Source organism: Thunnus maccoyii, chromosome 7, assembly GCF_910596095.1.
Source record: "Thunnus maccoyii chromosome 7, fThuMac1.1, whole genome shotgun sequence".
NCBI classification, from domain to species: Eukaryota; Metazoa; Chordata; class Actinopteri; order Scombriformes; family Scombridae; genus Thunnus; species Thunnus maccoyii.
The window spans coordinates 16,178,145-16,205,455 of record NC_056539.1 but is presented as its reverse complement, the minus strand read 5'-3'; the positions used below and the strand labels follow the sequence as shown (position 1 = coordinate 16,205,455).

The 27,311-nt window shown below is 39.8% G+C and overlaps 3 protein-coding genes across 9 annotated transcripts in view; 2 read left to right on the top strand and 1 right to left on the bottom strand.

Moving 5' to 3' along the window:
- Positions 1–5,291, top strand: part of matk (megakaryocyte-associated tyrosine kinase) — a 9,572-nt gene extending 4,281 nt beyond the window's left edge. The window contains exons 8-13 of the mRNA XM_042417880.1: positions 62–161; positions 369–453; positions 997–1,070; positions 1,377–1,569; positions 1,897–1,983; positions 3,874–5,291. Of these exons, the coding sequence (XP_042273814.1) occupies positions 62–161; positions 369–453; positions 997–1,070; positions 1,377–1,569; positions 1,897–1,983; positions 3,874–4,077 (743 nt within the window). The 3' untranslated portion in view covers positions 4,078–5,291. The remainder of the gene's footprint in view (positions 1–61; positions 162–368; positions 454–996; positions 1,071–1,376; positions 1,570–1,896; positions 1,984–3,873) is intronic.
- The window catches only part of LOC121901165, a 21,510-nt gene extending 292 nt beyond the window's left edge, over positions 1–21,218 (bottom strand). The window contains exons 1-5 of one of the 7 annotated variants that reach the window (XR_006097188.1): positions 18,345–21,218; positions 8,779–8,866; positions 5,896–6,003; positions 1,402–1,557; positions 1,000–1,068 (exon numbers count right to left, since the gene is read on the bottom strand). Coding sequence is in view for 2 of the 7 variants with exons in the window: in XM_042417885.1 (XP_042273819.1) it covers positions 19,342–19,858; positions 20,039–20,325 (804 nt within the window). In the remaining 5 variants the exon portion in view is untranslated. Of the gene's footprint in view, positions 1–999; positions 1,069–1,401; positions 1,558–5,895; positions 6,004–8,778; positions 8,867–14,438; positions 15,382–16,806; positions 16,894–18,344 lie in introns of those variants that run through there. The other 6 variants (XR_006097189.1, XR_006097187.1, XR_006097186.1 and 3 more) reach the window with 6 other exon arrangements.
- Positions 15,388–27,311, top strand: rx1 (retinal homeobox gene 1). Its single transcript, XM_042417883.1, has 3 exons — positions 15,388–16,849; positions 23,222–23,475; positions 24,527–27,311. The coding sequence occupies exons 1-3, from the start codon at positions 16,546–16,548 to the stop codon at positions 25,022–25,024; spliced, it is 1,056 nt and encodes a 351-aa protein (XP_042273817.1). The 5' UTR covers positions 15,388–16,545; the 3' UTR covers positions 25,025–27,311.

Genomic DNA, 27,311 nt, shown 5'->3' with positions numbered 1-27,311 from the left:
TAAAGTGTTGTCTTAGTTATTCAATGTAGTCTAATGGGTGAATTATGTGTGTGATCCTCAGCTGTTTATGAAGGGGACTATATGGGCCAGAGGGTGGCAGTAAAGATCATTAAATGTGATGTCACAGCTCAGGCCTTCCTGCAGGAGACCACCGTAATGACGTGAGTCTGAAGACGTCCTCGTTATGAATGTTTCCCCCTTTATCTGTGAAAGCATTGAACAATTTGAGAAAGCTGTGTTTTTCAAAGTTTGCTCAATGAAAAATTAACTAATTGTGATCATATCAGTGAAAATATCTGTGCAACCCGTCAGTATTTATTTTCTGCTGGTGGTCCTGACTTTGTTTTACGTCGATTCACTTTTACCAGGAAGCTCCAGCATAAAAACCTGGTGCGATTGTTTGGGGTCATCCTTCACAAAGGGCTTCACATCGTCACAGAGCTCATGACTAAGGTGCAGCTACATACAGTCATTTATCTGCAGTTCACAATTTCAATTATAAAACATTATTTTATACCAAGAACAGGTAACATAATAAAAGAGTAAATAACAAAATAACAGAAATAGGTAAAAAAATACAAGCCTTGCTACATTACACAATGAAGCAGAAATGAATCTTGTTTGATGAAAATAATCGGTCCGTGGTGGGAAATCTGCTCGATGTAGTTTCTCCTAAACTGCAGCAAGGGAGTCCTCTTTGTAACTGAAAGCTAGACTCAATGGACCCTGCTGCAAAATAGTTTTTCTGCAGATTCACCACCAGCAGCTAATGAGAAAACAGTCATAAACATTTAATTAGTTTGCTGAGGTTGTTTGACTTAAATTCTGGGTAATCAAGTCCAAACAATCCAAACAATTACAGAATTGTTTCCTGGTTCTCTGGTTAATGAAATAAGGCCAAAAATCCAGAAGCTCATTGTGGTGGCTTGTCATCATGCGTGCCAATATTAACTTGTTATTTTGTTGTTTTATCTTTCATGTATGTGTGTGTTGCAGGGAAATCTTGTGAACTTTCTCAGGACAAGAGGACGTTCAGTTTTAAACTCTGTCCAGCTGCTTCGCTTTGCACTGTAAGTTGAAACATCAAAGAACAACTTTAATGGTTTGAATGTTTTGTACAGAAGAAACTGTGTGCAGAGTGGTTCGTTGTGATTGTGATTGTGATTCAAATAAGGAAAAACTCCTAAAAAAAACATTTAATGGTGCAAAAAAGGAAGAAATCTCAGCAAGAGCAACAGAGGGAGGGATTCCTCCTCCAGGACGGACAGACGTGCAGTAGATGTGTGTATAGAATAGAAGAAGAAAGAAAAAGTGTGTGTGTGATCAATCGTGTACTGTACAAAATGAAAATGAGACTCGTTTGCGTGTGTTCGCAGTGATGTGTGTGAGGGGATGGAGTACCTGGAGTCTAAAAAGCTGGTTCACAGAGACTTAGCAGCTCGTAACATCCTCATCTCTGACGACAGTGTGGCCAAGGTCAGCGACTTTGGCCTGACGAAGGACTTGAAGATGTCAGATAACGCCAAACTGCCGGTAAAATGGACCGCCCCCGAAGCTCTAAAGAAAGAGGTCAGTTTGATTGGATTTATTTCTATATGGTTACGTCTCTCTACACCCTGTTTTGATTTTATTTTAGGAAGCTACAAGTCAGTGTGTTCCTTCGGGTACTTCTAATAAAAAAAAGGTTTTTAAGTTTTAATAATGGCTCTGTTCATGGTTAATAAATCATTTATTAATGCCTTTAAGATCTGTAATAATCCATTTTTTTGTATTTCTAGTTTGGTTGGTGTATCTTACTCTAACATTAACTTCTTTGTCTTTTCATTTTGCTCTTTATTTAGCTCTTATTGTTAAATTCTACATTTTATACATGTATATACATTTGTTCCCATGTAGAAATTCTCCACCAAGTCAGATGTTTGGAGTTACGGTGTTCTTCTGTGGGAGATCTTCTCTTATGGTCGTCAACCCTACCCTAAGATGGTATGTAGCACCGGCCCATTAATTACATTAATTCATTATTATGTCACTATTGTGTTGATGCTAATCAACTGCATCAGCTGCTAATCAGTTACCTAAATACTTTTTGAAATAAGCATCCATTACTTACATTACGATATTGTGGTGAGCAGCACGCAATGAGCGGCAGGAAGCAGCTCTCAGCAATGTCAAACTTTTATAAACATACAACACTGGGGAACAAGAGCTTAAAAACACAGCAGCAAATACAGCTTTGGTCAAGAAATGTAACAGCCACCACACTCATGGTTAAAACTGGTTTCTTTTCTGTTTATGCACCTGTTTGTAATGTAGCGACGGCCCTTATTTCCCATCATGCCTAGTGCTGGACTGGGTAGTTTGCTAAGTTTGCTGTTTTATGTTCCAAAATTGTTTGTGTCTGTTCAGAACATGGTGGTTTATGTTGGTAATTGTCGTTTTTTGTGCTGGTTTATAGTTTTAACCATGAGCGAGGTGGCTGTTACATTTCTTGACCACAGCTGTATTTGATACTGTGTTTTTAAGATCCTGTCTCCTGTGAGTTGATAATAATATTGCTGAAACTTGCCTCCTGTCTCTCATTCTTCACCACTTGCCACAATATATATAACTAACATGTACAAGGAATCACCAAGGGTTGTCAGTACCTTAATGCGTTACTTCTCAGTAGGTAACATTGTTACGTGACAAATTATTTTTCAATAGCAGTAATGTTGTAAAGTAACAAGTTCATTTTAAAAGTCATGTTACGCAAACTCTGGTCATGTCAGGACTCAAATCTGTGTCATGTAGTAGACATGTCAGTGGAAAGCTGCCAGATCAAGTGGTCACATTCGTCACTATGCCGTCATCTCTGGATCGACTTACTGCGTCTGAGCAGGAAACCACTTCAGGTCCCAGAGTTCATACGTCAGTGAGGACAGAGATTTAGCAGAGATCTCTCTACTTTTACCGCACATTGTTACAGAACAACACAGTGATAGTAGAAATAATCTTATTGTTTTCGATGAGTTACCTAATCTGCCTTATCTGTGTTGGTAGGAAGAAGAAGTTAATCTTTACCTGTTACATAGCCTGTGGGTGTAGTAGGTAGGTGTGGTAACAGGACAAAACATAGCAGAGGATGATGTCAGATCAAGGCCGGAGCATGTTAACACTATAATGGTGGAGACTATGCTACTTAAACGTAGCCCTGTTTGTCACACTAGTCTCTCTCAGGTAATCTCTGGTGATTTGCATCTTGGCCAGTGAGGACAGCAGGAAGGCTCATGTAAATCCCACGTAGGCCTGTGTTTCCATCGTGCCTGTGAAACATTACCCCACTGAATAAACTATACTGAAACTGACCCTTAAGTAGGATTTACTGTGTGAAGTCAGACGTTAAACTTCATTCCTTATAGTAAAACAGTATATTCAGTAAATGAAATAAAAGTTTCTAAAAGGAACTCTTCCTCTACATCATTTCAAATTTGTATTTACTTAATAACATTGCACAGTCCTACATTTTAGTTCAGGTAAAAAATATGTTTAATTCACTTATCAGTGTGCTCCAGAGTATGTATTGCAACGTTTCGACCCGCAAGGTCTTCGTCAGGCAAACAGTATGTGAGTAAGAAATAAGCTCAGGCAAAGAATGACACCCCTGTCTGTAGAGAAAACACCCAACTTGGCCCACGAAATACACTTTTTTCAATCATTGTTATTAGTTCTTGGCACCTTTTCCTTTGTTAATGCTTTTTGTCCTGCAGCTGTACCCAACTTATCAATGTGCTCAGTTTATCAACTTGTACTGCAAACTAATGTCACCACCCTTTCCTCTGCTCCCTCTTCATTCCCGCTGATCCTGCTTCCCTCCTTGTTGCTGCCATGTCACAGTCTCTTCAGGAGGTGAAGGAGAAAGTGGAGGTGGGCTATCGCATGGAGGCTCCAGAGGACTGTCCTGCTGGCGTTTATTCCCTGATGAGGATTTGCTGGGAGCAGGAGCCACGCAAAAGGCCTCCTTTCCACAAACTGAGGGAGAAACTCGAACGAGAGACGGGTAAACACAGCCCGGGCCTCAGGATCAGGCCTGGATACTGATAGCAGTTGAGAATCTCAAACTGAAAGAGTGTTTGCTCTTGGACAGTTTATCCACATATTGTTCCCCCTAAAGCACTCGGCACCACACGAGGGGTAAACGTTCTCTTACACTTAACACTTCCAGCAGGATTCCTCTAAACCAGCTGATGTGACGATGATCATGTGACTCTGGGCATCATGTGATGCCCGTGTGCAATTCATGGCTGGATCCATGAATATACTGAACTTTATTGTGATTGAGCTAAACCAAACTGGATGAAATAGACTGTGGCATCATCACTTTCAAAATCTGATTTTTTTTCTACTTCTTGAAAGATGACGTGGCTCTTAAATTGAACTCAGCTTATTAAAATATTAAAAAAAAAACATTTCAAATCAACTCATAGAAGAATGTATAGCTACTACTTGTGAAGTCTGTTGACACTATGCTTGCAGTGCCATACAGGGTCGCAGGGGGCTGGAGCCTGTTCCAGCATATCCCAGCATGCATTAGCTGAGAGGTATGATGCACCCTGGACAGGTTGCCAGTTTGTCACACATTAGATTAGGAATCTATAACAGTTATTTGTCTTAAAAAAGGAAACTTGGCCTTTGTCCGTTAGTTATGGTCAGCGTGCTTGAGGTGGACTTTGATTCAATTCGTTCAAATTTTAATTTCAAGATTAAATCTATGTGTAATATGGCATTTATTACTACTTTTTCTACCATCTTTACAAGGATTTTGAGATTAAATGAGCGACTTTGTGTTATCCACCGTCCTCATGGGATCTTCTGCTTTTTGCAGGTACAGAATGACTTTCCTAATCTTTGGATATAAAAGCTCTCAGACCACAGATGTTTGTTTTAGATACATAAGTATTCTATTTATTACAGTACATATACCACATGTTTCTACTGTGTGTGATTATGTGATTATCAGCTGCTTTTTTAAGTAGAAATGCAATAAAATGTTAATCTGTTTAATAATAGTAAAATATTTTCACTTCAAAACCCAAAGATGAAGCCTCTTTTTTTGTTGTCACGATATTAGACCAAATTGAAGATGTTATTAGATTTAAGTCGCTGTAAGCCCGGTATTTGTCTCTCTCCCAGGAGATGGACCCCAAATTGAGGCTTGATCCTCTGTCTCGTGTTATCGTACAGTGCGAGCGAGGGTCCTCCCCGATTTGTTCAATCTGCTCTGTGTTTTCCAGAAGCTCTCTAATGGGATAAGCAGCAATTTTCTACACAAGGATTTACAGAACCGTAAAAAAAATTATAATAAAAGATTTGCTGTCTTTATTGGGTGGAGGATTTTTTTTTTTATTCCTGAATATCAGCAGATGTTTCCTCGCTGTGTGTGTGGGTGTGTTTCTGTAGCACAGATGCAGGGATATCAAGACAAAGCCTTTATCCCGGTATCCATATGTTAATGGCTGAGCTCTCAAGACGTTTTTCCCAGAAGGTTTAATGCCTTCTAAGGTGTGCTTTCTACTAATTCTTAGTGAAGCGCTTATCCACTGAAGCGGTGGCATGGATTGGCAGACAATGAGCTGCCAGCTGTTCCTCAAGAGAGGAAAAACAATAGACCTCTTTCTAAAGCATTTTTACTTTTCAAAGCCGTAAAGAGACAGGTATAACTATTATCATTATTAATATAATGTTATTAGTTACACCTGAGCTTTTCATACTATGATGTGTCAAAATGTCGGCTGTGACGAAGGCAGATTTTGGCAGCCAATATGTAGTAGGACAGTGACACTTTGTTGTCTTGATCCCAACACATTGGATATGAAATTATGATTGTAAGGATAAGTGTTGACTTTCAGTTTTACTTACAGGTGATGCTGCACCTGGTGTTTGCATCTTCTTGTGAGTCGTCTATAATGCTGGTGTTGTCTTCACTGACGAGTCTTTGAGGCATGCAGAACTACATTCTGGAAAGTACTGAGAGTTGTAAAGTCTTGTTTATTCACTATTCAAATTATTCTTCTGTCACCCTCCACTACAGTGATGCTCTTAAATTCTGTAGGTGCATTTAGTAGATTTATTCAGATTTTTCAGCCTCATAATGGCCTTCTAGTTTGAGCAAGAACACCAGACTCTCAAATATCACACCAAGAATCAACTCCTTTTCTGCATAGACACACCTGCTGGAGAAACAGTTGTGGTGGTTAAAAAAACAACCACGTACCAACCAACCATGGGAACCATGTATAGAAAGTGCTAGAATTCCCACACCATTCATCTGATGTGGATGTAAACACCATCAAATTAAAGGTGAAAGTCATCGTGTCCTAAATTATAGACTACCTACCACTTTCAGACCGCACTATATATAGGACCTTTTTGGGCCTTTGTACAGGTTTAGTAACAATTATGTTGAGTCCAACACATGCATGCAAACACTAGCTTTTCATCTAATGTAGTTATTAGCTGCTTAGCATATTATGGCATAATACCTTTGATTTGTGTGCAAGATAAAAATGTGTCTTTTCCAGACCTAATGGTAACAGCAGTGCACCTGCAGCAGTGTTAATAGAGATGGTGCACACTAACCTAATGGGGCCTATCTTGGTTAGGTAAGGCCCATTTTATTACTGCAACCAACGATTATCTTGATTTTCTCAATTAATCGATTAGTCATTCGGTCTATAAAATATCAGAAAATGGTGAAAAATATTGATTGGTGTCCTTCAATGTCTTGTTTTGTCCTGAACAGTCCATAACCCAAAAATATTCAGTTTACTATCATAAATATTTTTTTTAAAAGTCCAAAATATTCATATTTAAGAAGCTGTAACAAAAAATGATTAAAAAGATTAATTGATTATCAAAACAGTTAGCGATTAATCATCTGTTGATCAACTAAGCAGCTGTGGTTCATTTAAGTTTTTGCTAAAATGATGAGATGATGAGCTTCCCAGCTACCGTAGCTAGCAGTGGTGACAGTGTTCACTACTGGTTTGATGTTGCTGACTGAAATGATTAAACAGCCTCTTGTGTGTACAATTCACTGTTAAAATAACCCCACTTTTAGTTTATAGGTGTATATCAGTTAAAAAAAAACATTGAAAATATACTATAAAAAACTATATAACTAAAAACATTTTATTGTTAACATTGACTAACATCACTGCCTATGACAGGCGAGAGAAAATATTTAAGACTTTTGCAAATGAAATTTAAGACTTATTCAAGGCCTTTTTTTGTTGAGAAAACTGAATTCAATGCTTTGAAGACGTTTCAAAACCATGTAGACATGAAATTTGCCACAGTCTTAAAGATTTCAGTGCCACAGGTGAAGTCAAAATGTCAACTTCAGTCATTCTTATCACCTTGACCATGAGAACTTTAAAGAGCTCAGATTACCAAAAATGCATGTATCATTCATGTCACACAGTTCTCATCAAAGTCAAAATGGTTTTCTGTTCCAAAACTATGTGTTTTGAGTTGGAGTCAGAGTCGTATATTTTGTGTTTATAACTTCATACCACAGATTCCAGCTATTCAAAGCAAATACATATCATGTCTCAATGTAACTGATAGACCTTCTTCTCAGGTTGATTATTTGAACACTTGAAAGAAGCAACACTGCCACACACATTTTGTCAACAACAGCAGTTTTCTACAGTTTGTTATTTTAAATGAGGTCAGTATTAGATGATGCCAGTTTGGGTCAATAGTTTGGCCAGGAATCAAGAGGTTAACCAATTAAAATGCCGTAAGACTTAACTGTGTGACATTTAGCCCACCACACACTGTACAATGGGTAAGTAAGTCCGGGGCTCAGCAAGGTCAATATGAGCCTTGTTGAGAAGGTCTAAGGTCAAGCAAAGCAGCAGCCCAGCTTTCTGAGCCGATATAGGTATTAGACACAGTTTTCTAAGAACAGCAACTTATATCATCTGTTCAGCGGGTCATCTATGAGAGCAGCTTCCATCTGCTTCAGCAGCAACAATAATACATTAAAACTGTTTGATGCCATCTCAAAGGTAAATTGTAGTATTTGTCAACCTGGGTATAATTCTCATATTTCGGTCCATTATGACTATTGGTCATGATAACATTTTACTCACTGACTCTGGTGAGGATGACAGTGATCAGGTCATGAACTTCAAGCCTCTTACAGCTTACTAGAAATGATCTCAGACAATCTGAAACAATGAGTCTTTGACCTGGACTCAACGTGAACCCAGAAGGTCAGCCATGGAAATGCCTCCAAAGTGAATGCTTATGGGTCCTAATGGTGGTGTAAACACCTGATGATAATAACAACCTAATGCTTTAGACTTGTCAAGACCAGGGCCGTGCAGAGACCTTTAGAGGGACAGGTGCTCAAAGTTAAAAAAGGGGCACATGGAACAAGATTTTAAAACACCATAAACCGATATAATTAATAATAATAATAAATGTCCGCAGATAGGGTGGATATTATATGTTTAACTGAGCTTAGAATGTAATTGAATCTGTTAAATTTTACTGTTTTTCCATCATGTGTCGCTATGGGGCGACACATGATGGAACAATCTTTTCCTTGTAGCAGCACAGCTGTGTCATTAGCTGGCAGCTAATGGCTACTTGCACTGTGAACATCGTGCATGGCAAATAAACACAAACAAGCAAGTTCACTTCATCTTGTAAAATACACCAAACAATGCTGAATACTATAAATATAATGTGATAATCAATCAAGTTATTATAAACACAAATGAAACTCACCATCTAAACGTTGCTGCTGAGCATCTGTCTGTGGCGGCGTCCCAGGGTTGCAGCTGCAACTCCGGCATGTCCCAGGTGACCTTTCAACCTGCCGCAGGTGAAAAGTCATCATGTGACATAAACTGAGTGACGGCAGCCAGGTAATTTTATTTATTACTAAATTATTATTAATTGTTAAATGTTCTTCTTGATAAGGGCCACAAAAAACAAAACAAAACAAAAAAACATAAAATACGCCTTGACAAAAGGGCTCGGGCGCCCTCAACCCCTTCTTCTCAGGTTGAGTACCTGAACACTTGAAAGAAGCAACGCTGCTACACACATTTTGTCAACAACAGCAGTCCTCTACAGTTAGTTTAACTGAGGTCAGTGTTACATGATGCCAGTTTGTATCAATAGTCTGGTCAACGGCTTCATTGCCTGAACTGACTGTGTGAAGTATGTTTTGATCAGCACACACTGTACAGTAGGTAAGTGAGTAAATCTGGCTCAGCAGAGTGTACATGAGCTCATCTATGTGTGGAATCACAACTCCAAAATGGGTTTTCTCATCGTCTATGTTTGTTTATTGCAGTCATTTGAATCTCTGACATTTTCCTCTGTTTATGTTTTTCGCTGTAATGATCACAGTAATAATGTCACCGCTCCTGTGAACACAATGGCCCCTCAAGTTTAAACGTTTTTAATAACATATTTGAAGTAGTGTAACCTAACTGCACATCATATATAACAGCTGTAAAATCTGCGAAGTTCAAACTGTGCGAAGACAAATATAACACATCTTTCAGCAGCAGGTATTACATACATGTTTTTCTGCTGGCAGTCATTGCATCAGTTAACACTGTAGAGACTAGACCTTAATATGTTGACAGTATTTATGGTGCCAAAGCGTCTCTACTGGTGGGATCAGCTGTAATGCAATTATGAAAATAAGGTTAAGAGGTTAAGAGCAGCCTTCTGTTGGTCAATATTTGACATCAGACGCTTACATGACGTGACGGACTTACTGACTGACGAATGCATACTAAATTAATAATCTTATTTTGTCACGTTATGAAATGATTGCATACATTTTTATTGTAAATGCCAACATATAGTTATAAAATAAATATATTAAATCTAATAATTAATATATATGTAAAACTTTAGTGGGTGTGCATTTCCTTCCCTCAAAGACTTTTGGTTGGAGGAGAAGTCAGTATTTATGATAGAAGAATTTGATTTGCTATGCACACGCTGTAATCAGCTGATTGGTTGAATACAGATAGCAGTCTGTAAAAGCAGTTAAATCTGTGTCGCTTCACCATGAACATACTGTTCGACTGGACATATGTAGCACTATATGAATAGTATTTTTTTAATCTAATTAATAAAATTTTCCCATGTCTGCCATGACACTTACAAGTTAGATGCACAAGGCTCAGATCATCATCACCAAATGAAGAATTCAGAGAGCAACTGTGTGTGTAAATTTTTTTTTTTTTTTAAATTAAAAAGAAAACTTGCCCTGAATATGGGTCAAACATACTTGACTCATGTCTTATGATTGCTGTGTCTCTTTGGCTTTAAATTCAGTAAAGCATTTTGATGCTCCTTAATATGACAGGCCTGACATCCACCTTAACAGACCAGCAAGGAAGATGTTTTGGTTTCGATCTTAAAGGTGCAGTGTGTGGAATTTAGTAGCATCTAGCAGAACAGACTTGGCAGAAATGAAAAATAAAATCCTACAAAAAGTCATTCTGCTTTTAGAAACCATGGTACATACCCGTATAGCTGAAATTTAAGGGGCCTGCTCACCATCACAGATGTTTTCACTTATTTTGTCTAATTATATTGAAGTTAGTTGGAGCTATGTTGGGAATTATGTGAAGTCACCAAACTACAGTGTGAAGAAAATATCAGTATCGAGGATAAGTTTTACAAATATAAAACCTCCATTGATCAAAAAATCATAGTAGGAAGAGTTACAATTGACCTTGTTTGCAGTTCGAGGTGTCCTGTCAACAGTTTTATTGATGTCTCTTTTACAATGGTGGTCTATGGGGAAAATGCTTTTTGGGCCGCAGGGGGATTTTTCGCTACAATACTGTGAGTGGCCACTGGGAAAAATTAGCTGCAATGCTGGGCAGTGTCGCCCTATCCAGCTCTTATTATACATCCATACCTCCAGCGCACAAACACTGAGAATAGACTTTGCAGTGACATAGGAGACATCTTTTGTCCAGCAGTTAAAACTTTAAATGTGAAAAAATTTGCATGTTCATAGATTCTGTATTTTCAATGAAGGATGAGGAGGAGATGTAATTTTAAGGATTTTAACAAAATAATTAAAAAATAAATAAATAAATAAAACATATCACACACAAATTATTATTATTTAATTATTAAGTAGGAGGGGATCTTTAAAATTTAACAGGCATAGCAACAGTAACTAAGGCGGGGGGGGGGGGGGGGGGGGGGGCTTAGTGAACAAACAGTTGTGTTCTATGGAAGCTCTTTGAATACAATGTAGCCTTGCTATTAGTGTCAGTAGAGAAGGAACTTGTGTTACCAAGGAAACAGTCTCAACAGTTTTATAGAATGTGGAAGTTCTAACCCAAACAGAAGAGCCAATCACAGGACAGCATTGTCCTGTGATTGGCTGTGTGTGTGTGTGTGTGTGTGAATGTGCCTGTTTCCACATTCATCTAGGGACTCACCTCCCTTTCACGTGAATCAATCATTTTGAGATGAAGATTTGGCTTAAAGTTAAGGTGAGTTCAGCATTATGCTAAGGTTGGGGTTAGGGTCAGGTAAAGGATGGATTAAGGCTGAGGACTTAGCTGCAGTGGCCTGGGGGTGTGCAGAACGTTGCTGTCTCCCCCTGCCTCCTTGGAAAAAGAGGAAGTGTCTAATGTAACTGTCTATGTTTTGTTATGGTGTGGAGTTAAGCCAAAATACTGTGCTTCTAACATAAAATCAGAAATTATTGTCAAAATCACTTAAAATATACAAGACAAACAAACCAAACTAAACTAAACTACTTGAGACTCACACAAAAAAATGATATATACAATATTTACAATATTTACAAACAGAACAAGAGACATTAAGAGACTCCAGGAAATTAATGTAAGTCAATGTAATGTCCTCTGAAGTGATGGAAACACGACTGTGTGTGTGTGTGTGTGTGTGTGTGTGTGTCTATGTGTGTTTTGCATGACAGACACACACACAGATCTAGAGAATCACATGCATTTGCCTTCCATGTCACACTTCACCCTTTCTCCTCCCTCCTCCTCTCTCCCTCCCTCTTTATCTCTCCACCTCCCTCAGTAAGCTGACACTGCGCATTTACACGTTAGCTGCTTTTACCTCTAATAGGATCAGGGGGACTTACATTGTCATCTGATAAAACTAAGCAGCTTGATAACTACACTGCTCCTTCTTAACCAATTTATGCTCAATTATGCAGAGAGACAGAGAAACAGTGGAAGGACAAAAATGCATTAACAAAATCATGAGGGGATAAACGAGCACCTTAGACTATCATTACCTCATAAGCTTGTTGGCAGTGAGAGTCATTTAACCAACAGACTGGTGACTCTAATGGAAATGAAAGACTGATGAGCCAAACTGATGTTATTGCGCTTTAGTCACTCTAGTTTTCTGCTCTGAAAAGTAAATAATTATTCATGATTTTAATAATTTAATTTGAGTCTTATATTTTAAAGATTTGATTATATTGTGTTACACTGACACAGATATTGATAGCTTCAGTACCTCAGTGATGGTATTTATCTCTCAGAAGATTGATGACAACCACTGGCCACATGGCCTTTTATTTTCTGCGTAAATGTGCACAAACAGACACACAAACACTGTTGTTTTGGGGTGATTCTTTTTTTTTTTTTACTGACCTTCATCAGGTTAAATATAAATAAAGTTGTTTATGGTTATTTAGTGTTTTTTATCACTGAATTTTTATATGCCAGAGGAGATTCTGACTTTCTGCTCCTCAGAAATGGTCCAGATAGTTCAAGATGCCCAATAAATATATCCCACTGCCTGAGTTTACTATCATAAACTTACTCTAAATGTCCTAACATTGTCACAGTGATGATGTCTCATCTTGAATCCTTGCTGGATACATTTTCATGGCAGTCAGTGTGGATGAAAGTGTTCCAGGATGTGGATTTGATAGCCAGGGTGATACAGTATGTGTGGTTAGATGGTGAGTCCAGGTGTTGTGCCCAGTATGATTGATTCAAATGATTGTTTTTCTAACAATATGTAAGTTACCATGTGTTTTTGTAGTTAAGTTAGTATAAAATAGAAAGTTTTCTGTGATTGAGTTTAATTTGTTGACATTCTTGCAACAGTTGTGTGTTCAGCTCAGACCTCTAACCTGTAATAGATTTAATGGAAACTGGCAGACAGGTGCAGTTCATAAAAGGGATGGATTTAACTGAACTGAGATAGACAAACAAGATGAATATAATTTTTTTTGCAGTATTTATCATTGAAAATGATATTTTTAAATATTAATATTATAATACATATTTTTAAACCAAATATGTATTTTCATATCTATTGCATTTTTATTCTCAGCAGGCTCTGTTTTATATATTTTGTCACATGCACATTCTCCCAGAAGTAAATGCTGAAACTGAATCAGCTGTCTGTTTTTAAATCATTCTTTCTCTAACTTTATCTTTAGATATGTTTGAGGTCACAGGAAATCTCTTTAGCGTCTTTAGAGTCATGGCTGATTTCTGCTACACTAAGCTGGGGTCAATTTAGAACTCCGAGGCCTCCGCTTATATTCAAAGCTGCCAGCAGATACTTTTGCGCTCCAGTACCCAAAAAAACACAACATCCATGTCACAAGCTGACCCTCTGACTTTGTTTTTATTAATTAATTAACTTGAACCTTCAGTTAACTTTAAGCATCACAACCTGCAGCCGTCTGTTTACTAGTGTCATCACAGCACTGTATCATCTTGTTGTCAAAATCTGTAGCTTTAAATCAAAGTAAAATGTTAAAATGTTTCCAGTTAGAAGCCTTGAAGAAAAACCCTTACTACGGGGGTTTTACTGCACTAGCTTCACTTACTGGGATGCTACTGGAGATTGCCTGTTGCATCACCTTTGGTATTTGACAGGAGGTATGACAGTGAAGGGATACCTGCCAGTAGTATATTAGGCTTCTCGTTGAAAGATGGTCTGTGTCAGCGAGTTTTCTCACTGAAAGAATGTTACATCCTATTAACTGGCCTTTCGTTAAATCAATAAAGTCAGTTCAGTATTGGCTGAAAAGTCTCATCTGGCACAAATAAAATGCTTCCAAAATGCTTTCAAACCCGGGAAATTTTTTTCATCACCAAAGCGTGACTGAAGCAACACATAACATCCATTTAAACTGTTCAAAAGGAACCAAATGCGATGTGATAAATCTCATATAATAGATTTTCACCTATCATGTGCACAACATAAGGTATTTAAATATAGAGATAGGTTTAAAAAAAAAAATATCCCTCAGATATGTTCACAGTTACTAAATTGATCGAGTTATTGTTGTCAAAAATTAATTCACATTCATGTAAAATAAAAAAAGAGAAATAGAGAAAGTAAACAGAATAAAAAAAATTTTTATTGGCATTCTGCAGTTCCTCCACACAAATTTAAACAAGCAGGTCTTATTGTACATTTCTTTAAAAACAACAACAAGTAGAAATATTTATAACAATTTCCTGTCTAGGAGTCATTATAGTTTACTGTAATGTATCTAAAAAAGCTACAATAACATATACAATTCAAGATTAATGTTATATTTTTTTAAATGATCAAGTCAGGCATTTTAAATAATGCATTTTACATTCATGTGTTTAAATACTGAATACCAGTTTATAATAAACATTTGTAGCAGCAGGACATATACTGCTTTTAAAAAAAATAACATTATTTGTTTTTGTGCCAGTATGACAGATTACACGGGGGATTAAACCAAAATAGTGTCACAGAAAGCTTTCAATTTTAGAAAGAGACGGTCTCAAATAACAATGCTTTTTAAGGTTTTAAATGAAATAATACCTTATTGTTTTGGTGCAATATTAGTGTCCTTATGAATCAGAAGTTCTAATATCACTGTCAGCTTGTTTTAAGAAGATATTCTGTTGCTGTATTAAATTTTACCTCATGTAATCTCAGAGTTTCCTTCTTTCATGAAGTTCCACATAATGGGGGCTGGGTGTACTTAGTGAAAACTTTCAGTGGGTCTTTTGTCTTTAAAACAATGAATTTATGAAAGAAAGTCTTGTCCGGGCTTCATTAGCCTGGGCCTCCTCCTGTGGCAGTGAATGGAATTGACATTTAATACAATTACTTGACCAGCAAACACTTGCCAATCACTCTTAAAGGGGAAGGATTCCAATTAATAACCCTCTCCTAATCCCCTCGTTTCACCTCCTACGCCCCCCCACCTCCTCTCCCTCTCTGTCTCTCTCCTCTTCCACTCTCCTCTCCGTGCTGGAGTGCATGGCGTCTGAGCTCAGTTGTTGAACGTGTTTGCACCGGGTGGTTTTATTTATAAACGCTTTATTGAGAATGGTTCTGTCAGGACTGTAAACAAATAGAGACATTTTTTTAGAGAGATGCAAGGTAAGCAAAGCCAGCTGAGTGGCTGCAAACGGTGTACATAGCGGATCTAAGAGGAGCGAAGTTGGAGAGTGAGCTGCTGGGAGGAACAGGTGGAATATTGGCATCAGCAACTTCAACAGTTCAACAGATTTACTTCCAAAAGGTAGGCTCTGCCGCTCATTTTACATCGCTCTCATGCTATTTACTGACACTGAGATTCAACTTACCTGTCATGTAAGTTATAGATATGAGCCTTTGTTTTTATTGCATAACAAAATATGAACAATAAGTGAAAGAACACAGGATCAATATTGCACAGAATCCTTTCATTTGGATATTTTGGGTTCACAAAATGTGCTTTACTTAGTCTACTTTATCTATATCTTACTTACATGTAAATGTGCCAGATTTAGTCAAAAGGCATGTTTTCATCTGCAGCCCCTTTCCCCCTTTTTGCAGAGTATCTTTTCCAACACGGGAATCTCAGTTGCTCTTCAGCAACATGTTTTACTTTTACTTTTATTCAAAGATTATATAACCTGTGTTATTAGTTGCTTTATAAAAAGCAGTCCATTACTGTACTTGTGGTTGCACGTAATGGTTTATTACTTGTACTCTTAGTACTTCTCTAACTCTCCAACATTGTATCGACAAAATTAATGTTAATTTTGTCAGGAGTTTGCATGTATGTAAAGCAGTTAAAAGCAATATTATCATTAGAATCAAAATAGGCCTCATACAGCTTTCATAACATTTACACTTTTCTATTCCATAAGACAGACTTAGACATACACACAGTTGTCAGTTTCAACTTTTGAATCAAATAACAATGAATTCATATTCATAAACAACTCTGTATGGCTATTTGTTAAAGTAAAGATAAGGATGTGACTAGTGTGCCATTGTGTGACTCTTTTATGTACTGTAGCAGTACATTAAAGTCTATAGTAGACCGGGAGTCTCTAAGGGATAGACTCTAGACACCCCTGCGACTCTGCACAGCTAAGCAAGTTTAGATGGATGGAAGAATGGTTGGAGAGCCATCTAAGCTAACCTGGTGATCTCTGACCTCCTATTTTACCTTATGTCCTTCACTTAAACATCCTTCCTCTGACCACAGGACCGTGTGTGTGCCCAGACGCTCGAATGCATTTATCATTGGATACCATGAGCATGGTGGACGACAGCTGCCTCTCACCCAGCAACTTCCACGAGATGGGGAAAGGTGGGGGCGTCGCTGCGGGGGGCCGCGTCCACAGCATTGATGTCATTCTAGGCTTCAGTAAAGACCAGGACTCCCTGCTCAGCCCTGCTGGGGCCCCGGGACCCCATAAAGTGGACATAGATGGCCTAGTGGAGCCGGGAAAGCAGCAGGAGCCCTCGTCACACCCGTCCTACAGCGGGCACCTTTCCTCTCTTAGAAACGGCAGCACAGAGCAGCAGTACCATGGTGAGTCAAGCTGCTGATGCTGGGGATGCTGGTTGTTCTCCACCCTGCAGAGCAGTGGTGCTCTGTAGTCATCTGTAACCTTAAAGACCACTAGTTTCACACCACGAGGTATTCGTTTTATTTTGGTTCCTTGTTCAGTGCAGATCAATTGCTTCAGAGTTTGAGTCTGTTATTGAGGGTAGAGTTTTTGCCTCAAAGCATAAAAGATGGACAAGGATATTGATTATACAGCAGCACCTCTACTCTTAGAGGGCTGGATTGGAATGAGCTGTGGGTTTAGTGTTTCATAGATTTGAATTAGATAAGATAAAATTGATTCTGCTGACGTTAGGATATTGATGCTCCTGAGCAAACATAATAAATCTTAAAACTATTTGACCACTGAGCATAAAGTTCTCTGGCCAAAACCACAGATTCAGTCTTTCATGGGCCAAACAAAACTTTCTCAAGAAGTAGAAAGAACTGGTCAAGATTAACAGTATATGCTCATATTTTTGGGCTTTGAAGTTCTTCACAAAAAGGATAAGGGAACATATCAAACAGCATGAGTAACGCAGTATGCAATAAAAAAGACTTGCTTTACAACGTATGGCTTAAACAAGAGCAGTTTCTGACAACAAAAGCATTCACAAAACATTTTAGATATTATATTAATTATCTGAAATTGACAAGAATGCACTGTAGGCCCATAATTTTACTTAGACTTTCAGGCCTGTTATTGATTTTGTTTTCACAGAGGTTTGAAAACTGCGATAGCAATGAAAAATTGTAATTAACCAAACAATGGAGCATAATTTCAGTACAAAATATCATGTTAATTATTTTACACTCAATGAACAGACAATGTGTTGGTAAATCAGTCCTATTCTTCTGTGTTTTTACAACAGCATGATTAAATGCAGTTTGATAGAGAGAGGCAACTGATAATTAAAAACCTGACCTATTTAAATAATGTTTGGTATGGGGTTTTAAATGCATATCTGTGCAGTTTCCATCTGAAAGCACTCACAGGCAGATTTAAAATCAATATGTTACATGCCATTGCCATGTAGAGCCTGTTGCATTAACTGTGGACTGTGTGGGCTGAGATTGAGAGATAAATCACAGAACAAGATGGTGCAAGGGGTTTATGTCCCCAAACCCAATCCCATCTCCCTGTGGAATTCCCCTAATCGTCTCTTCTGTGCAGATTAGATTGTACAGTAGTTCATTCGGGCGTTATTGTTATCGTTCTGTCTCAGAATCAAATTTAATCTGAAGCTATTTTCACATGCGGGTCTGACAGGTGGTTGAAAAAAAATGTCATTTCAAAAATGATTATAAGGACTCAAATTCAGTAACTGAATCCAGGGGGACATTAGTTTCTGTTGGATTAACGTATATCAACACCAATGACATCACTCTTTTGTATGTAAATGTAAATTTCACTGGTACTGGCACGTTTGAACCCCAAAGCACAACAAGGAGACAAAGTTGCAAGTAGAGTTCAGTTTACCTAGTCAACAGGCAGGGTCAAAACCAGGAGATGAGTCACTCAGGCACACCAATCTGACAAGGGGCAGGCACGCAATCCAAGGTCCAGAAAGCAGGCAAGCAGAGTCGAAACAGGCAGGTCAGGAAAAAATAAGAATGAAAGATGCTGGAAAGCTTGGCAAAACACACAAGTCAATCTGGCGGAAAACAAAGGGAAGTGGACTAGTATGTATGCTGAGTGACTACGAGGGAATGAGCTGCAGGTGAGAAGATGGGCAGGGAAAACAGGTGAAGGGAATGAGGTGATTGCATGGCAAGAGGGAGTGGCAGGATCTGAAATGATATGAGAGTTGGTGACCTGGCATGAGACCAAAAACCGGATGAAAATAACTAAGAGTTAGTGGGATGCGTGACAGTAACTGTCCTGTGAAGTCAGCTCCCTGTCACTGGGGAAGCCATGCAGGCAGAAATCATGTTGCAATATAATTTCAGCATTTTTTCTGGCAGTGGGTAATGGAATCAACTGGGCAGTCTTAGAAAATCGATCCACAATCGTGAGGATAACAGTGTTACCAGCAGAAGAGGCAGGCCAGTGACGAAGTCCAAATAGACGTGAGACTAGGGGTGACAAGGAACCAGAAGGGGATGAAGAAAGCTTATGTTGACAACAGTTCTGGCAGGTGGCGATGAATCCCTTGGTGTCCTCCTCCATAGAGGACCACCAGAAGCATTGTCACAGCAGTGCCAAGGTGTGTCTCACCCTGGGGTGACAAGCCAGGCGGGAGGAGTGACCCCAGGAGCAACCCTGGAGAACTTGAGAGTGGAGACTGGCAGTGACAAACAGGTGGTCATTAGGACAGGCACTGGGGGCAGGGTGCTTAGCATGGGAGCATTTTACCTTGTCCTCAACCTCCCAAGTCATCGCACTGATGATGCATGTCAGAAGAAGAATACCTTCAAGTTGTGGAGGAGTGCTTTCTTGTTGGAACTGATGGGACAAGGCATTGGGTTTGACATTGTTAGAGCATGGTTGGTAAGAGAGTTAAACAGTTAAAGAAGAGGGCACACCTGGCCTGACATGAATTCAGCCATTTAGCTGAATGGATGTACTCCAGATTTTTGTGATCCATCCAGACCACAAATGGCTGCTCCACCCCCTCCAACCAGTGCCTCCACTCCTCCAGTGCAAGCTTCTTCACCAACATTTCCAAGGGACATCTTCCAGGAGAAGAAGGCACACAGGTAAACCTTCTGATCCTCAGCAGGCCACTGAGAGAGCACTGCCCCCACTCTGATCCGTAAATGACCCGTGCTGCCAGGGAATCATAAATATTCTCCATAGTCTTGGTTTCAGGAGCAGACAAGGAGAAGAGCTGACCTTTAGGAGAAGCAATGCCTGGGAGGAGGTCAACAGCACAGTCATACAGGCAATGCAGTGGCAATAAGGTGGCCCGGGCCTTGTTGAATACATCCTTGAGGTCCAGGTACTCATTGTGAATTCCGGAAAGATCTGGAAACTCAGAGGGAACAGGCAGACTGTAAGCAGATGACACGGCAGATCTGAGACAGACAGCATGACAGTGAGCACTCCACTACAGAATAGTTCCTGAAGCCCAGTCTATGTGTGGGTTATGTCTCCTAAGCCAGGGTAACCCAAGATGACAAGCTCTTGTGGTGCATGCATAAGGTGAAAGGTGAGTGTTTCAATGTGGTTACCTGACATGCCCAGTTGGAGAGGAGTTGATCAATGGGTGACCTGCCAAAGGTGACGGCCATTGAGTGCAGTGGGGTCGATGGGCTTCACCAGAGCCTCCTGACCGATCCCAAGCTGAGAGGCAAAAGTCATATCCAACAGGTTGGCGTTGGTGACCATGTGGGTCTCTCCAGAACAGCGGAGCCTGTGGAACAGCTGACAGGACTCTCTTATGTTCGCTTATGTTCCCGAAGACAGCCATCAATACAGAGGCCGAGCATGACAAGCACATCAAGGTCTGCAATTGCATCAAGGTCCGCAGTCGGAGAGTCCATTGTAGAAGCTGTCAAAGAGTGAAGGAGTGTTCCAGTTGCTCTCTGCTGCCATGGTACAAAACTCAATGGAGTAGTTGGACATGGACCTTCCTCCCTGTGTCATGTTGAACAAACATCAAGCTGCCCCCCTCCCAGAAGTAATGTGATCAAAGACCTTCCATAGATCAGCCGAGAACAACTTGACCAACGAGTAGATGGAGGATTGCTTCTACCATTCGTCAGTTCCCCAGTCTTTGGCTCGGCCACCCGGGATCTCTCTGCAGGAAAGCCTGAAGGCTGCAGCTCAAAGGCAAGTGAACACTGCACGAGGAATAGCCATTAGGAACCAGAAGCACCAGAACAACATTCTGGTGGAGGTAAGCATGCATCCGAAGCTGGAGAAGATCAGACTGGAGTGCTGGGAGCCAGAGCAATAGCCAGTCCATGATCTGAAATGGAGAGTCTCTGGAGGTGTTTCTAGATGCTTCTTATACCTCTCTCATGGCGAGCCACCATCTCCTGCAGTCTCCCCGCCATGGAAGTAAGTTGCTGGTTGTGACGCTGTATGGCACTGGCCTGTGCCAACAGCTCCTCCTGGAGTGAGCCAGAGTCAGCTGGGTTCATTTTGGCATTTTTGTTCATTTTTGGTACTGGCAAGTTTGAACTCAAAAGCACAACAAGGACACAGACAAAGTTGCAAAGAGAGTACAGTGTACTTAGTCAACTGGCAAGGTCAAATTCAGGAGATCAGTCACTCAGGCAAACAAGTCCAACAAGGGGCAGGCAGGGAATCCAAAGTCCAGAAAGCAGGCAAGCAGTGTCAAAACAGGCAGTTCAGGAAAAAAACAGGAGAGAAGAATGGTGGAAAGCTTGGTGAAACACAAGTCAATCTGGTGAAGAACAAAGGCAAGTGGACTGGTATTTATGCTGAGAGACTAATGAGGGAATGAGCTGCAGGTGAGAAGATGGGCAGGGAAAACCAGGTGAAGGGAATGAGGTGATTGCATGGCAAGAGGGAGTAGAAGGATCTGAAATGACATTAGAGTTAGTGACCTGGCATGAGAACAAAAACCAGATGAACAATTCTAAGATTTAAAGTGGGATTCGTGACAGTAACTATCCTGTGAAGTCAGCCCAGTTCCCCCCGAATGAGCAACTTTTCTGTGTTCAGTGTCACCCCCCACCCCACCCCCCATGCTGAGATGCTGTGCTGGCCGATAAACAGTGGGCAGCCTTCAGACTGGTGGTTGTGATGGGCTGACAGGCCGAGAGCTGGTCACTGAACCAGACCTGACCTCTGCCTTTGTCAGAGCCTGGCCTTTGTCATAGCTGCTTAATGAGAGGTAAATAAATGAACCCCGAAATCCAGCTTTGCCTTTGCCTATGCTCCCGTTTGCCAGTTGAAAGAGCATAATGACCCCACCCCCCCACCACCCTTTATCTCCATCAACACGTCTCCTTCACAGACACAAGCACACATGTACATTACACATCCACTTGAATTTTTGGAGACCTTTTCAGCATTTATTGAACAGTGATATTGAGCAAATCTCGAATACAGACAACTGTAAACAAGAAAGTTAACATTCAAACGTATTGTTAGTGTGAAAGTTAATTTTTTACTATGGAAAGAGTTGTTTGATGTAAAAAATCTTAACTCAAGGTCCACTTATTAGCTTTTTCTGACAACTGAGCAAACTCTTCGCTGAGTTTGCAAGATGCAGTTGATGAAGGAAAAAGCAAGTTAGAGACCTAATAATTTATAGTTACAGCAGTTGTTACACTTTGTCTTTATTATGTTAAAAAACAAGAGAGATTTACTGTGGATGTACTGTTTAACACCAAATTCTAATTATATTTACTATTTGTGGGCTAAATCTGGGCCACACAATTGTTTTTATCTACTATGATACCAAATTTGCACTACATGTTGCATTGAGAGTTCTAGTACTTCTGCCAGGAAAGCATTTAAAGTCAATTTAACCTACTTTCTGTGATTTACAACTGAATCAGCACAACCTGAATGATGGATTTGACTCAGCTCTGCTCCTGGCAGACATAAACTGGAGTAGCTGCGCTCCACAAGACCAACTAATCTGATTGCCAGATCATCATCATCTTTGTTTAATTCAATTACTTGCTGGTTAAACTAATTCTAATGCAACTAATATTCGTGACAGTGTTCAAGACTTTATAATTCATGTAACGTTTTCTTTATTTTTCTGGTAATATACAAAGATATTAGCCTGTAGAGAGGGAGTAAAGAGCAGGAAGAACCTGTGAGAGGAAGGCCAAGTGGAACTGTTTGTTTGTTTTGAGGGATGAGGAGGAGGAAATGTGCAGTAAAAGCTTTGTAATTTCCATACAGCTTGCCAGTGGTTGGTGGTTTCAAATGCTGACAGGACTATTTTCAAATGCTATATCTCTTTGGGGAAACAACTAAGAGCAATTTTGTAGTCCACTGTTACTAATTACTGTTACAAAGCCTACTGTGTGTGATACAATGAAAAAAGGTCATGTGATTTACAGTTCAGTCTATGAAAATAGGAAAAACTTTTGCTTCCAAACATATTTTTTGAGGACAGTTTACTTTTGGAGAAGATAAACACTGGAAATAACTTTTCTAAATCCGATTAGGAATGTTTTCGAGCTTCATTGAAGTTCAGGGGATTGCTTGCTTCACTGATCTACAGTAGCCTATTGTTGCAGGTGTCAAACTGATGTCTGCTCTACTGGAAAGCGGGCACTACATTCTTCATTTCAACTTACTATTCTGCTTTTGTTTTTCTTTTGTCTTCCTACTTTTGTCACTTTTGTTACAGACTGAGCCTACATGTAAAATAACATAAAAACTGTTTTTAAAAAGTTGTATTTTTCTTGTGTGCTGAACAGATACTGGCTTATTCACAAACAAGTGTGAGGAGGAACTGAGTGAACCGAGGAAGGGTGTAGAAAGTGATGAAGACAAGTCTCCAGAGCCGTGCAAGGATGATCAGCCCAAGAAGAAACACAGGCGCAACCGCACCACTTTCACCACCTACCAGCTGCACGAGCTGGAGCGTGCCTTTGAGAAGTCCCACTACCCAGATGTGTACAGCCGTGAGGAGCTGGCCATGAAGGTGAACCTCCCTGAAGTCCGAGTTCAGGTATGACCCAAAACATCAGAGGCAACAACATGAGTCTGTCTGTCACTACATTATATTATATGGCAATAATCAGACAGTTATAGTTTATGTTATTTTTCTCTGACGTGTTGAAACTGCACTGACAGTTAGCTTTAAGAATTACACTGTTGGGGATCCAAATCTTGAGATACTCTTAAGGACAACAGACTCATGCCAAGCCTCTGGCTTTGCTGGTAGGCATTAAGGTGAGGAGTTGTTTTGGGCAGTTATGCAAGCAGGATATGACGTTCCAAACAGACGACATATTGAGTCTTAAGGAGAGGAAAGTTCAGACTTAAAACCTTCTTTAGAAGGACAAAGGGGCTAAACTTGAGACATAATGACACCTTAAAAGCTGGCAAGAGGCATTTTGATTCAGCAGTGGAAGGTTGAAGTTGAAGCAAATGGGAGCAATGAAGTTCTCAGCAAATATAGTGAAAAACAAACTATACCTGCAGTATAAGAAACTGGAGGTGCTTTTAGGTATTTAACTACAACTTTGTTTTTTTGGCTACATTTAACTTTGAATAACTTTAGCTCCTGCATTGTTTCTGCGAGTGTGTGGTTGAGATGCTGGTTATGTCACAATCTTGAAGGGCTGTGTTAATGGAGAATAATTCGGTATTTGGATGAACTTGAAATAATTGTCTGTTTTGCTAATGCTTTGCAACTTTAGCATCTCAGCTGGTACAAAACAATGTCAACTGAAAGTCATTAGCCTCACATTATATTTGGAGTTAATGAGAGGGTCACCATATACTTCAAGGAGCGTAATTATATGCACAGTACATGTAGGTGCAAACTATTACAAAATAGCATCCAGGAGAAGAGTAACACTTGCACGCAGTCTCCGAACAACAGAATTATTCAAATGGTTTTGATACAAGTTGGATCTTCATCACTTCTTTCAGGTCACCACATACTGACAATCCTTGTATGGCTCGTAGAAATTGATAAAGCAAACTGTCCAAGCAAGTAGGGTAAACGTGGATGATGTCTATCACATTCATGATAACATTATTTTGTCCTCCAGGTCTGGTTTCAGAACCGAAGAGCTAAATGGCGGCGACAGGAGAAAATGGATGCCAGCACCATGAAGCTCCACGACTCACCAATGCTGTCCTTCAACCGCCCAGCACCAGTTCACACCAGCATGGGTCCAATGACCAACTCCCTCCCGTTGGATCCCTGGCTGACCTCTCCTCTGTCCAGCGCTACACCGGTCCACAGCATCCCAGGATTCATGGGCCCAGCTCAAGGCCTCCAGCCCAGCTACCCCAGCCACAGCTTCCTCAACTCCACTCCTCATCCTCCTCATCCTCATCCTCATCCTCATCCTCATTCTCATCCACATCCGTCCATGGGCCAGGGGATGCAGAGTATGGCTCCTCCCCCTTACCAATGTGCAGCGCCGTACCCTGACAAATACCCTCTGGAGGACGTGGACCAGCGCAGTTCTAGTATCGCTGCACTGAGAATGAAAGCCAAGGAACACATCCAGTCTATGGACAAGACCTGGCAACCCATGTGACTAACAAACATGGCAGTCCATGTGAATGACACTGGGAAATGTGGGAGATGTTGAAGTCATTCCTTGGGTTCACATTGTTGAGCAGGGTGTTAGATTCTGTTATCCACAGAATCAAGCAATGGAAATGGATTTTGAACTGTGAAAACCGAGGATTTTTGGACTTTCTTTTGGACATTTTTTAAATTTTTTCTCATCTCAAGGACATGAAGCGGACAAGTGAAGTCTGCAGTGTTGTTAAATTGTTCATTTTAAACCACCAATCTCCCTCCATTTGCATCCTGATGGCTGCTGAACACAAATCTCTACCCCTTTTCTATCCCCAGCCACATGTTTCCCTTTAGTTAAATGCATTGATCTATCCATATTCAGCAGTATATTCATGAACAGTCCATCTACTGATATTGGCAGATGCTAAACAGACATACTTTCGCCACATACATAAGTAATGGCACAGTACCTTTTTCTATGCCATGTCATTGGACAACTTTTCATGAACATACACTGAAGCTAACATGAAATTCACCTAAATGAGGCATTTTTGTTTGTATTATTATTATTTCCATATTTGTTTTTACATTTTTTTGAGTCAACCATCAAAGTTGATTGAATCAGCCAAAACTTTTTACATTCTTCTGTTCATTCTTTACTTTTCCCATTTTCTTCATTCAGTTTGTGTTTTTACTAATTAATCCAATTGTCAAATTTTCATGGGTCAGCTAATGAGAGTCTCAGAGTACTTTGTGAATGAACGTCTCAGTTTAATGTGTGAGCAGCTTTTAAAATATAGACATGAAGACACATCACAGTGCCTCTGGCTGTGACTGTAAATGCACGTCTCACTAATCTGTCGATTTATAACAGCTGTGTGATTTTCAGTTAATCTCACACTTGAAAGTATGGTTTATGTTGCAGTACCCATAGGCTGCCCATTTTTCCGACAGCCGAGGCCTTTTGTCATTGTTTTAAATCTAAAACACGCTCAAAAACAGATAATAGTTTAGTGGGAAAGTGCACTAGAGTCAGAGTTATGATGGCACTTTCTACGTGGACCAGAGCTAAGAATATACCAAAAATAATTATGCATAGTTACTATTTTCTGATTTGTGCTGAGATGCTTTAATGAAGGAAGGAAGTAAAAAGGAAGCGAGGAAGACAGGCCAGTGAGCAAAATAACCCTCTTTTTGCTTGAGTGGCTGTTGGAGGAGAAAACCTGTTGGCAGCTCGGTGTTGGGTGGCTGCGTGTACGTGCAGGGCAGCAGAAAGAGCCCTGTGTGATGCGTCACCCCACATAGTTTAGTCTTTGTTCGGCACAATTGATCCAAGTGTATCCTCTTTGTCTGAAACTGAAGGGGGGGAAACGGTCTCAGGCTGCACTAAATAGGCCCTTGTAACCATTTTGTCATGGAAGGTTTTTTTTTCTCTCTCAATCAAAGGAGGAGAAACATTGATTGTAGCTGCTACGGTCATTAGTGACACAATATTGGTCTTTTACCATCTGTTACACAGTTAAGCTCTGATTGTCTTAAAGGTAAAAACACAATGTATTTCCACCAGGAAGATTAGTATTTGCTATTGAGGCTTTTATCGTAACAGCAGCTACAGGTATCATCTCACATAACTGAATATGTGCAGGCTGAGAAGTTAGACGGTACCTTTTGGACTTTGGTTATGGGACAAGAGGGAGAGAAAATCCATAATTTTAAAGTGCAATTTTTTTATTTGTATTTTTTTCTTAAAGGAGACTCATTTTTCATTGTATGGTTAATGTCCATTGTATGGTTATGATATTTCACTTTAATATGATGTGAAAGTTGGCACTTAGCTGCTAACAGTGAGTTAAAACAACAATTACAACATCAGTAAGAAGAACAACAGTATTAAGTCATTTCTGGTTCATTGTAAAATCCGGTGTCGTACTGTTCAGAGAGTAAAAAACACAGTGTTACATCTGCTGCTGGTCTGTCCTCATGTTGTATAGTGTTTTTATGTTGTTGCTTAGTGATGTTTAGACTCCCTATTGGACAATGCCAGGACCTCACACTATAGACAAAATGAGGATTACCTTGCACATTAAGAGCTTCTTTAAGATGCTACATAAATGTGATTTTGGACCAAGAATAAGCCAAAGGTTATGGACAAAACTGCACTAGATGTTTGACAGTTTTAGTTTGTTTTTTTTATCATGTGAAAATGCACAGGATACTTTTCCTGTTTGGCTGTTTTGTTTCTTAAATGTCCTAGTTATATCTGTCCTAGTGATATTGTTTTCTTTCTTCTATGATTTTGT

What these genes read in the sequence shown, in the direction of transcription:
- rx1 (XM_042417883.1), top strand. Translation starts at nt 16,546, where the DNA reads ATGCATTTATCATTGGATACCATGAGCATGGTGGACGACAGCTGCCTC. An exon ending in CACAGAGCAGCAGTACCATG is followed by an intron (nt 16,850 to 23,221) that starts GTGAGTCAAGCT and finishes TGTGCTGAACAG; the next exon opens with ATACTGGCTTATTCACAAAC. An exon ending in TCCCTGAAGTCCGAGTTCAG is followed by an intron (nt 23,476 to 24,526) that starts GTATGACCCAAA and finishes TTTGTCCTCCAG; the next exon opens with GTCTGGTTTCAGAACCGAAG.